Consider the following 12,937-nt stretch of genomic DNA (forward strand, 5'->3'; position numbering starts at 1 on the left):
CTATGGGTTCAGGGCCGGGTGTCTGAAGGTTTGGGGTGGCTGCGATTTTCCTCTTTTCTTCCTCTCGAAATGAACTCACTGGAGCAGGCAGAAGGTAGGTGGGGGGTCAGGCTGGTAGGAGAGGGGCTGTGGGAGCTGCCGTCACTTAAATAGGAGCCTGTGCTCTCTTTCTTCTCCACTAGCCTCCCCTCTGATAGTTTCTTCTTTTCCTTACTCTTAAATAAATACATACCATTATAACATCTTTATCTTCCACCCTGTGGGGAGGGAAGTCTTAATTGTATGCTGTTGTTTCATTTTACTGGTGCACGCATTTATCCTGCAATCCTATGCAGAGTTACTCCAGTCAAATCCCTTTGAGGTCAATTGCCTTAGACTGGAGTGACTCTATATAGGAGTGCACTGTTATTTATGTATTAATTCGTTCTATTAATGTCTTTCATTCGTTTGAAAAAAGTTTTAACTTCACGCTCTCAGGAGAACCACCAACAATTAGAAACGGTTTCAAACAATCAGACACAACAATGGGTTCAAACGTGTTGTTGAAATGCCCGGGTTAAACCAGGTCACCAACAGTGTAATCCTAAAGAGAGTCTTCTAGTCTAAACCGATTGAATTCAGTGGGTATAGATTAGAGTAACTCTGCTTTTGGGTTGCACTGTAAATCAATTACCCCAAGAGATCTTTTAGAACCTTATCTGCTGCTGGAAATGGGGATATATAGGGGACTTTTAAACTGCTGCAGTTCTTTCTGCTGGCTGAAACTACATTTATTTTCTGCTGAGAGATTTTTTTCCACCCTTTGGGGAGGGAAGTCTTAATTGTATGCTGCTGTTTCATTTTACTGGTGTCTGTGAATTTTTACTGGTGTTTATTAATAGTGGTTTTTTAAAAATCCATTTTGTTTCCTGAGAGGGCTCAGATTAGCACACATGGTTCTCCCCGCCTCCATTCATCTTCACAATAGCTCTGTAGATTAAGTTGTGTATAAGAGAGAGTGATTCATTTATTTAGTAGGATTGGAGTCAAGTTGCACTTTAGAGTCCAACAAGATTTTTGAAGGGTGTAAGCTTTCAAGAGCTGAAGCTCCCTTTTCCAGATATTATTTATTTAGAGTATTTTAATCCTACCCTTCCTATAGAAATCTCAGGGCAGTGTATGTAGTTTTACCTTTTATCTTCACAACAGCCCTGTGTAGTAGGCTAGGGGGTGTTATTAATTTATTTAATTTATTTTTATCCTGCACTTTGTCCGAACAGTTAGAGTGGCTTGTTTGCTTTAACAAGTTTACCCTTCTGGAACCTAATGCTAGTTTTTTCTGTTCATGTTGCAGGAATCCATTCATCCTTCATTTAAGATTAACCTCATTTATTATTTATTTTTTATTTACGTTATTTGTAGTCTGCCTTTCTCACTGAGACTCAAGGTGGATTACACAGTATGAGGTTAATTATATGTTTGTTCAGAGTAAATGAGAGGCCGAAGCCAAAACAAAACATGAGACTGGATCTGTGTGAGAGAATTTGTAAATATTGGGAAACTTTAGTGCTTTATAATTTGCAGCAGTTACAATAATAAGTATTATAAACTAAAACGTATTTAAAACTGAGCATCCTGCTTGACATATAAGGTGAAAATAATTCTCCCTCTTTGCTGGTTTTCATCGTGGGCGGGAGGTGAGGAGAAGAGAGAAGCACATATGAGAATCCATAGGGCAGAAGTATTATCTGATGCACCCATTTATTTCTTTTATTTTGTTGCAAATGAGGTTCAGAAATTAAAACAGGCCAGGCAGCCATAATTAGATTTCTCTTTCCTCTGTTTTAGATCTCAAGGCTTTTGAAAGGAGACTTACGGAATACATAGCTTGTTTGCAACCCGCTACTGGGCGCTGGAGAAGTAAGTCTAAGGCTTTCCATTGGGTGTGCAAATGAGTTTTAATGCTTCGATCAGATTGTGCTGATATACTTTTGTAAGGGTTTCTTTTTTAAAAAAGCACACTCTATTGTTACATTGAGCGAGAGAGAAACCATGCTGTGAATAGTTCCAGCAACACTGTTTCTTAATACTGTAGGTGCCTTTTTTTAGTGCAAATGTTCCAGAACATTATATATTTGCCTGAACAGGAAACTAAAATATGGGGTCAGACTGCCAGTCTTATTGTAAGCTTTGCCAAAGGGGACTATTCTGAGATACTGAAAAGTCAGAGGAGTTGCCATGTTAGTTCAGTGGCACCTGGAAGTCTTAACATTTATTTCAGCATGACCTTTTTCTGACTGGATCCAAACTCAGTGCAGTAATGACTATAGCGCACCTAGATACTTTGATAAGCAGACAGTATAGTAGAATAGATAATTCCACATGGGTTCTAGTGAAACACCCTTATGTATAGGTAGGAAAGGGGAGTTTTTAGAGCAGAAATAATGTATGTCGCAAAGAAATATCTGTGGGCTTGAAAATTTGTAGGACTTCTAAAGAAACTGGTTGGCCCAATAAAAGATAACTCTTCAGCTAATCTGTGGCTGTTAGAAATGTTGTATGTAAAGTGATGCTTGACCGATTACTCATCCCATTAATTTCAGTGGGAGTTCAAACTATCTGTCTGGATGTAATGTCCTTTGCGACTAATTCAAATTGACTTCTTTTTATTTATTTACTTACTTTTATTCATTGCCTACCTCTCTCACTGAGACTTAAGGTGGATTACGCAGTGTAAGTCAATGCAATCAGTAGGGTAAGGCATCTAATAAGAAATGCAATCGTTCTAGGATAACAAAAGTTTGAAATAATGCAAAACATAAGATATATCCAACAATGAGTTATGTACTGCTTTTCTGCATACGTATTCTAACATTTTCACTTTTCATTAGTAATTCTTATAGTGGTATCCGTATGTACGGCAACTGGTGCTTGGAATTGGCTAATAGATCCAGAAACACAGAAAGTGAGTAATACCTTTCTTTAAAGTTTAAATCGTGCAAGGTTCCTATTGTATTTCTTTGAATTTGCTATAAATACAATATTTAGCAAATACAATCTAACGCAAAGTTCCTCCATCCAAAGCCAATTAAAGGCAGCGAAATAACTCTGCATGAGAATAACTTCAACAGAATGAAATAGCTTTGGTAGAGTGAGGCTGATGTGAATAGAAGCATCACAGATTAGCAGACTGTGTCTATGTGAGAGAGGAGAGGGGAGGAAGGGGCAAGGGCGAGTGAGTTTTGTTTTTGTCTACTGCAATGTAAGTTTCTGGAACTTAAAAAAATAGTAGTATTTTAACTGTAAGGCTGTTTATTTAAACATCCAGAAGTTTTAATAAAACAATAATTTCGTTCTCTCCTAGGTATCTTTTTTCACATCGCTGTGGAATCACCCGTTTTTCACAATTAGCTGTATTACCCTAATAGGGTTATTTTTTGCTGGAATACATAAAAGAGTGGTGGCACCCTCAATGTATCCTTTTCATTGTATTTCCTAGATGAAAAGGCAAGATGCATGCCATACAGTAATTGTCATTTATTGAAGCGCAGTCATACATAAAGTTGCCTGGTGTTAGAAGGTTGGAGGGGGGTGTTGCTACTGTTCCTTATGGAAGTGGTAAGTCAAAACACAGAAGGATAGCCAATATATCTTCTTCAAAGGGCTCTCGCTTCTGATACCGTTTGGGTGTGTCAATACGGTCCAAGTCAGGTCATTTCCATCTCTTCGTAGCACTCTCCAATAAGCAGCTCTTTATGGCGGTTGTTTTCAGTATACAGAGAGGGTCCACTCAGTCAGTAAAGGCTTGCAAAGAAGTATGGGAAGAAAAGTTGGGGAAATCTGGGAGATGTCCACAAAATTTCACTGAATAAAATCCTTCATGGGAGAAAATGCGGAGAGCGTAACATTGCTTCCCTATCCATTAGCAGCAGAACACTTAAGTAGGTACTTTGGGCTGCTTTGCTAAAAGTCATGAAGGCGGTAGGAGCTGAAGCAGAAGTTCAGTGGAAGGACTATGAAATTAAAATGCTTTAAGAAACCTGCCTTACACTTCCCTGTACATTTTTAGAAACAAATGTAAAACTTTCACATTTTTCCACGCTTTCAATTATTATATTTTTAAAAACCGCTGTCCCGCTCTTACCCTGTTTGTAAGCTATTTGTACTTTCTCTGAATCAGAGTTAGGGCATTTGCTTTTATAAGGTTTTTATCTATTTAGTGTTATACATGTGTAGATACTGCTAAGAAATAAGGATACCCAAGAGGCTGCAAGATGACATTAGACTCCTTTGTCCTGCCAATCTGTGAGCAAAAAGGGATTCACAGAAACTGGTCGTGCTGGTGGTCCATTTTGGGGATGGATTTGTCTCCTAGCCCAAGACCTTTGATCCCCTTCTTGGAGCTGTTGACCAAGGTGTTGGAGCATCCAGACAGACAGGTGGAAAAATAAACAATGGGTGAAAATACTCCCAGCTCTGAAATAACGCCTGCAGAATTATCTGAGTTTGCAATGTGAACACAGGCAATGCTTCAGTTAAGTCTTACTTCACTTATTCTGAGTTTAGAGACCTGTGTATTTCTTTGACACTTTGGGTGCAGAATAGCAGCTCGATGTCGAACGGTTTTGGCGGAGTACAACATGTCTTGTGATGACGTAAGTGGAACCGATCTCTGTGACTGTACTCTATCTTTGATGAATCTTTGTGACTCTATCTGTACTCTATCTATCTTTGACAGATCTCTGTGACTGTACTCTATCTTTGACCAAGTTGATTCTGTCAGATCTACCACAGGGCTACCATATGTACTTTATACTGCTTAAAAGACAGAATATGTCCCATCCTCATCTTTCTGTTGTCTATCTCATTATTAAAATATCTCATGAAAAATATTTGACCAAATTGCAAGGACCTTTCTGTTGCAGGGTATCCGTGGGTCTGTGGTTTCAAATGTCAATCACTCGGTTTGTAGAAGTCCAAAATGAGAAGGGATTTATGGATACTCCTGTGGTTGACTACCAAGTTGGTTATCTGTATTGGAAGTTGTTTATTTGGTTATGCTGTATTTAGAGCTTTAAAGTGGTGTTGGCATAAGCGGTTAAAAAGTTAAAACCTTTTACCTGTCAGTAAATGGAACTGAACTGTTGGAGCTAGTATGAACGCCAGTTCTTTTCAATCAATCATTTATTATGGTTGCAAGACCAGCCAAGTTAAGTACAAATAAAAAAATGGTTTTTAAATACTTAAAATGGACAAATACATAAAAGATGATATTATATATGTATACATCAAACTATAAAACTCACTTCATTAATTCATTTCCCAGCAATTGACATTTCCTTCGTTAAGTGATTCCGCGTCCTGAGTACTGTCACACAGAATTTTGCAACTGCATAAGATACAGTTCTCTGACTATCCTCTAAAAGATATACCCGGAGGGTTTCAGGACTAAAATCCATATAATACTGTAATGGTTTGAATCTGTAAAGTAGTGGAATAATTAATTGTATCCTATTCTTTTCTTTCCTCCCCAGACTGGGAAGCTAATATTGAAACCCCGCCTTCACGTCCAATGACCTTCCATCTTCCTTTGACTCCATCATCACTGAAACGAAAAGCGAGAGACTTTTCATCACGGTCATAAGGCCAAACAGGACTATGTGGCATTCAGTTGTGTGCACAGTGTCTGACTCCTTGATGGCGGAAGTGTGCAACAGCTGGAATATTTCTTCACCGTCTTTGTCTTTTATTGTGTCGCCTGTGCTTTGAATAATTCCCCTCCATGCGCGCACACGTACACAGTATTAATATCCCGCTTGGAAGGGTTTCATCTTCAGCAAAGCTACTGGCAAAGTGGTTCCCCCGCGCAGAACATGAGAATCACTCGTTTTTTATAAACGTACAAAGCACTGTAAATAGAAAATGCCATGGTGGCAAAAGGAATTCACATAGAGTGGATTTGTTCTCAAGAACCAGTATTTGAAGAGAACTCTAATTTCACTGTTCATATTTGGTTTTACCAGCACACTCCTTCAGTCATGACAGCTGTCTGTCAGGCCCCCTACCTTCAGTCTACGTAAAAAACCCTCCCATCTCAATGGTAAATTGCTCTTATTTTTATGCGTACATTCATTTAACTTGTCACATAAGATACAGCACTTCAGCTTTCCTGCATCGATATTTTCAGCTAACCCAATGTGACTAGATTATTATTATTATTATTTTTAAAACCGCTGTAAATATGCCTCTTCCTGTGGCATATTAGAGCAATGTATTGTATCTGAAATTTACACTGTGATAGTTTTGGCCATGAAACTAGTATTGCTTTATTTCAGATTCAGACAACTTGATAAAAAGTGCCACAGATTTTTAAAGACGGAGTGGTTCAGATTATTCTTTGGCCTTACCGTGGTCCAGTGGAGGCTCTAGTGCTGCCCAGTTACCTAACTATGACTAGCTGATCAGGAATACACAGTGGGTCTTCTTGCTAGTTTCTCATTTTGCACTGGTATTCCCTTTCCTCTTTCTCTTTTGGAGCTTACTGTAATTTCTGTCACACCCACACTGCATTTTTGTTAAAACGCAATTAGCATCAAACCACAGTTTGAAATCCTTCTAAGTTTCAGTTTGGGGCCAACTGCAGTTAGTGAAAATGCGGGTGTAATGCTAACCGTAGTTCGCTCCGAAACTGGAAAAGAGGAAAATGCATGTGTGAACCCATGGAGTGCTCTGTTGCCTAAGGGCACTTGCATCTGCACCCAGGCCCTATGAGGTGGTTTCCTTGTGTGCTTCTCTTCCCATGTCAGCGTGGAACATAGTCGTTTGAACATCCCATGGTTACATTTTGGGGGACAGGCTTTAGAAGTCAGGCTTGTCAAGAGATAGTGGCCATTGAGAAGCGCAGGATCCTTCAACATGCAACTTTTGTGGGCAAATCACCAAAGAGCGGATGAAAGAAATCGCTTTGTACGGCCAACTCAGCAATTTGAACCAACCTTCTTAAAAGTGTTAAGAGACATGGCTTGTTACGCACAGTATATTTTGACATGGTTTGCAACTTAATTTTAAATCCTCCTCGTGCCTTGTAGACCCCATTTCAAGCTATTTTAACGGAGTGTAAAATTTTAAGAGCAGATGGCACCCAAAGGCAAGGGAGCGTCACACGGCGAAGCAAGACTGCGCGGCAGTGAACATGAAACCAAAACCAGCGTTGGTGTCAGTGCTAACTATTTAGTTGCAGCAATAAAACACTGCTCTTAAAGTCATCTACAAACACTCACCTTTTTTTTGCTTTTAAATGTAAATTTTTGTAGGAAATGTGTACAAAAATAAATAACTTTATTTATAATGGTATGTTCACTGGAATTTTTTAAAATTGTAAGTATATAAAAGGTTGGATGTGAAATTACTAGATCTGAGTATCCCTGACGCTTCCCAAGTGCGTATGATCTGGTTCTTTAATCTGGCGAATTCAGAATATTTGTGGAGCCCTGTCTGAGAAAACCAGGGGTCATTTCGTAGAAAAAGCTGCAGGAATTTATTAGCATAACTCATTAGCATATGCCATGCCTCCTGCCATCATCAGAAGTGTGTCATTAGCATAATTTACTTGATCGGGCCTGAAATGGCCGGGATTTGGACGCTGCCAGACAGGGGAGTGTTCCCCCACCTGGCAGTGGCCCATTCATGGCTGTTTTGGCCCCAATCCAGGCTGAAAAGGGCCATTTTGGGCACATTTGGGCCCAGATTGGGGCCAAAATGGCTGGGAATGGGTCAGTGCCGGGTGGGAGACACTTTCCCCACCCAATACCGACCCAATTCGGGCTTTTTTGGCCCCAATCCTGGCCGTTTCAGCCCCAATCGGGGCCGAAACGGCCAAAATGGCTGAAAGTCAGGTGGGCAGGGCCACCTGTCACGTGAGCTGTTGGGGGAACTGCCAGAAGCATGTTCCTGTGCGTTCCCCCTCCAAATGAGCCCTGGAGAAAACCATGAAGAATTAACATTCCAGGCAAATGAACTGTGGAACTCCACCACTAGCTTAGATGACTTTATAAAAGGATGAGACAAATTGTGTGTTATGTGCTGTCAAGTCGCCTCTGACCTATGGCACCCTCTAAATGAAAGACCTCCGAAACATCCTATCATTAACAGACCAGCTTGGATCTTGCAAACTGGAGGGCGTGGCTTCTTTTATTGAGTCAAGCCAACTCGTTTTAGGTCTTCCTCTTTTCCTACTGCCTTCTACTTTTCCTAGCATTATAGTCATCTTCTCATGATGTGACCACAGAACGATAGCCTGAGTTTTGTCATTTTAGCTTCTAGGGAGAATTCAGGCTTGATTTGATCTAGTACCCACTTACTTGTCTTTTCGGTCGTCCATGGGATCCACAAAACTCCACCACCACATTTCAAATGAATCCATTTTCTTCCTGTCAGCTTTCTTCACTGTCCAACTTTCACATCCATACACAGTAATGGGGAATATCATAGTTTGGATGATCTTGATCTTGGTTCCCAGAGAGACATCTTTCTTTAAGGATCTTTTCTAGTTCCTTCACAGCTGCTCTTCCGAGCCTCAATCTTCTGATTTTTTGGTTGCAGTCTCCCTTTTAGTTGGTGACTTGAGTCAAGGAATAAAAAATCTTGAACAATTTCCTCATTGTCAACTTTAAACTGGAAGACAGGACCCCCAGGTTGGATGGTTTAATATATTACTGCATTAGATTAACATAAATTTTTGTAGCTGGGGCTGCCTTTGATTGATTCTGGTTCAGAATATGGTAGCCAGGCGATCTGAATAGATGATCAGATTTTTCAGAGGTTTCCAGCCACAATTCAAAAGTGCTAGTTTTGGCCTACAGAGCCTTTAGTGGGCTTGGGGCCAGACTGGTTGAAGAACTGCCTGTTCCCTATGAACTTCTCTGATCTCTGCAGTCATTTTTTCAGGCCTTGTTCTGCATTCCATTTTAACCCGGCCGCATCCTGCAGGTGGGCTACTGGTTACAGGGCATTCTCCATGGTGGCCTACTCAGGGCTTTTTTTCAGCTGGAACACGGTGGAATGGAGTTCCGGAACCTCTTGAAAATGGTCACATGGCTGGTGGCCCCGCCCCCTGATCTCCAGACAGAGGGGAGTTGAGATTGCCCTCTGCAGCACGGAGGGCAATCTCAACTCCCCTCTGTCTGGAGATCAGGGGGCGGGGCCACCAGCCATGTGACCATTTTTTCCAAGGGCAACCCATTGAGTTCCACCACCTCTTTTCCCAGAAAAAAAGCTCTGGGCCTACTCTTTCTGGGATAACCTCCCCAACCATTTTCATATGTTTCCACTGCTAACTGTGCTTTAGTTCATATGCCCTGTTAAAATATTACGCTCTCAGGTTTTTATTTATTTGCTTAATTTATACCCTGCCTTTTTCCCCAACGGGGGATCCACAGCAACTTACATTGTTCTCCATTTTATGCTCACAACACTGGGGTAGGTTAGGCCAAGAGCGTGTGACTGGCCCAAGCTTGCATGACAGATTGGGGATTCGAACCCAGGTCTCCCAGGTCCTAGCCCATCATTGCTGACCACTAGAGCATATTGGATCTTTTAATGATTTATCTGACTTTAGTGCTTCTGGCCCACTTTTAATTAGTCCTCTAGTATGTGAATTATATTAAGAGGTTTCAACACTAGTTTTTTAATATTCTTTTTGATTATTTCATCCTTTCTGTGTGCTCCCTTGAAATCTTTCTGAATAAAAGCAGGATATAGATTTTTAAAATAATGTATTCTGAAAATCAATTTGCTTCTTAAATCACATCTTTCCACCCCAGGTTAGCGTGTCCATTGTGTAAAACCATGACCGTTCTAGATCAGAACTTCCTTTTTCCTTCTAAGTTGTAACTATTACATTACAGTATTATGTACCCATGATGGTGGTGGAGAGTGCTGTCAAGTCATAGCTGTCTTTTGGCAACCCCTAGTGGGGTTTTCATGGCAAGACACTAACAGAGGTGGTTTGCCATTGCCTGCCTCTGCAACCCTGATCTTCGTTGGAGGTGTCCCATCCAATTACTAACCAAGAGAGACCCTGCTTAGCTTCAAAGACTTGATGAGATTGCCTATGAATATATACCCATACAAACTTTATTTTGACAGCCAGTGTGATGTAGTTTAGAATGCTGGATCACTTCTGGGAAGACCGAGGTTAAAATCCCTGTTCAACACGAAAATCATTGGGTGACTTTGGGACAGTCGTTCATTGTCTCTCAGCCTGACCTACCTCACAGGGTGGTTGTTTGCCTAATGTGGAGAAGCAGAGAACCACATATTCCATCCCAAGCCCTTTGTAGGAGAAAACGGGATAAAAAACAAAACTAATAAATTCTGAAGGTCCATAGAATCTGTCTTTTCTTAATTTAAGATCTTTCAAACACGCAAGGCTTGTTTTGCTTTGCAAAGCTTGTGGCCAATGCTGGGAATCTTAAAAGATGTCTGTTGTTTTATCTCTGTAATGCAATCCGTTGATAAAGCATCAGCTCTCCTTAAGGGATAAAATGCAAAAATGTCAGGTAGTTGTATTAAATTAATTGCTTTGGTCCTGAAATTTGGGGTCCATTCGGATGAATGGCAATAAGTAGGATCAGGCCCGTCATTGCCCGGGAACTTGTCTTGACATGCCTACTTAGCAGGAAAAAAACGCCGCCTCTTTTGCAAATCACCAGTCCCTTCTTCCGTGGTCTTCACTTGTAGCCTTACAGTTTGGACTGGAACAACCAACACAACAAGAAGCTTCAGATCGCATCAGGAGCTATGTTGGGGTGGAAAAAAGGATGTTATCAAGAAATGATCCGAACAACATGGGAGATTATAATGCTTCAAGATTTCCCAATACTTTTCATCCATCTTTCTAATAGTGGCGGTGGCTGTTCACGCGGACGATCTGGTATAAAACTTTTAATTCTTTCACAGTTTGTGTTAGTGCTGATGTGGAAGTAGAAATTAAGACAGAAGAGGAAAATATAAAGGGCTTCTCACCTTTCTTGGCATGAAAAAAGCATGTTATTGGCACCAGATAAATATAACCGTTTTAGAATAACATGGAGGAGAAGGAAAGCATGGCTTGCCACTACTGGTACGGTTATGGGGGTTGCGGCAATACTAAACGAGAGCAAATTTGCTAATCTTTAAAGTGGTGAAGTAGTCAGTATTTCAGGAAACTGACTTCCTCTTAGACCCAAAATGTACCCCATCTCCCAAAGTAAAAACTGCGTGAAGTTTTGAGAATTTTGGATCCGTTCATTTGTTGAAAATAGACAGGTCTTGGCACAATTGCACGATGATAAGGAATAAAACCAAACTGGATTTTATAACCTGCCTAAATATTAATTTCATTATTCTTGTATACAGAAAGGGCTCCATAGTGTCACAGAACAGCAACGCTTGCATTCCAACCCTGCTGTAGTTAAGGTTATAGAGTGGCGGTCATGCATTGTGTTTAAAATCTGCTTTGTCCAAGAGCTGTATTGAGCGGCCCGAAATATGTGTTGTAAGAATCATCTAATGTACTTAATTCAGGAATCGGAATTAGGAGATGCAGTTTTACGTGACTGTTTGAACGGACACAGCTTCTTCATGGTGGGTGAAAAATCTTGTTATTTTAATAAGTGAGAGAGAAAACCAGGTTTTGGGGGAGCCTAGCTAATCTGCTTGGGGAACAGATAAGGCTTAATTCTGTTTTCAGTTAATGCTACTCACACCTCATATACGGGAAACTATAAATAGTAGGATGTGTATTCGGCACGTAGAGAGTGCCTTTCTTTGTCTGCTGCTGTGAACAAAACTAACCTTATGGATATTTATTTATTGCATTTGTATTCCGCTCTCCCTGAGAACCAGGCTCAGAGTGGATCAAATTTAGAAATTTGGTGGTGAGCGTTCACAAAAGCTGCTTGGAAAATAAGGCGTACGTACACCCCATTGAGTATAAATCTCAATGGGAGTTATTTCTTAGTAAAAGGTTCATCAAAGCCAGCTGCATAGTGGCATCCAGTGGAGAAAGCAGTTGAGTTTTGCACCAAGGAGTTGTTTGAGGGTTAATTGGTGATCACAAGCTATTACATGGGTTGAGGCTATAATCCTGTACCTATGTTCTTGGCAGGAAGGGAGTTAAGCTGCTCCATAGATAACAACGGGATCGACTTTTGCGGAAACTAAATGGCCACAGCTGTATAAGCAATTGATACAGCCATGTTTACTTACAATTTTGGCCTATTTAATTTAATAGATTTTGCCGTGGGTTAGGTTAACCAACTTGGGGTCAGCAATTTACTGGAGATTGGGGGGGGGGAGCCTTTGGGAAGGGTAGGGTTTGGAGATGGGAGGGACTTAAGCGGGGTATAATGCTATAGAGTCCACCCCACCCCCCCACCCCCCGCAAAGCAGCCATTTTCCGGAGATCAGTTGTAATTCTGGGAGCTCTCCAGCTCCTGTCCGGAGGACGGCCAAGAAAGCCCCACTGAATTCAGCAGAAAGGCTGAGTCCATGGGTATGGATGTTTACTGCCTGGCTACAATCCTATGCATCCTCAGTCTTGATTGTGATTGGTTCTACTTTTTGAGCACAGAAGTGCATAATTTCAGGTGCATAACCGTGTTGGTCTGTAGCAGAAGGGCAACATTCGGGTGCAGCGACACCTTAAAGACCACCTAGAAATGAGCTTGGAAGAGTCAAGAGCTCCCTTATATTGTCCGTCCTTCATTTGATGAAAGTCTCCCATTGAACTCATCATAGATAATACCGTCCAAATTGCTAGGGATATTAATAGGGTTGCCAGCTCCAGGTTGGGAAATTCCTGGAGATTTGGGGAGTGCAGCCAGAAGGGGGTGGGATTTGGGGAGGGGAGGGTCCTCAGTGGGTCATAATGCCATAGAGACTTAAGGTTGCCAGCTGCAGGTTGGGAATTACCTGG

The 12,937-nt window shown here is 41.1% G+C and overlaps 1 protein-coding gene across 1 annotated transcript; it reads left to right on the forward strand.

Annotated features, from left to right (window-relative positions):
- Positions 1–7,294, forward strand: CNEP1R1 (CTD nuclear envelope phosphatase 1 regulatory subunit 1). Its single transcript, XM_055000534.1, has 6 exons — positions 1–94; positions 1,828–1,899; positions 2,871–2,944; positions 3,344–3,453; positions 4,580–4,634; positions 5,514–7,294. Exons 1-6 carry the CDS (start codon positions 70–72, stop codon positions 5,553–5,555), a joined length of 378 nt encoding a protein of 125 aa, XP_054856509.1. The 5' UTR covers positions 1–69; the 3' UTR covers positions 5,556–7,294.
- The last annotated feature ends 5,643 nt before the right edge of the window (positions 7,295–12,937 follow it).

This window comes from Eublepharis macularius, chromosome 16 (genome assembly GCF_028583425.1).
Source record: "Eublepharis macularius isolate TG4126 chromosome 16, MPM_Emac_v1.0, whole genome shotgun sequence".
Taxonomy (NCBI): domain Eukaryota; kingdom Metazoa; phylum Chordata; class Lepidosauria; order Squamata; family Eublepharidae; genus Eublepharis; species Eublepharis macularius.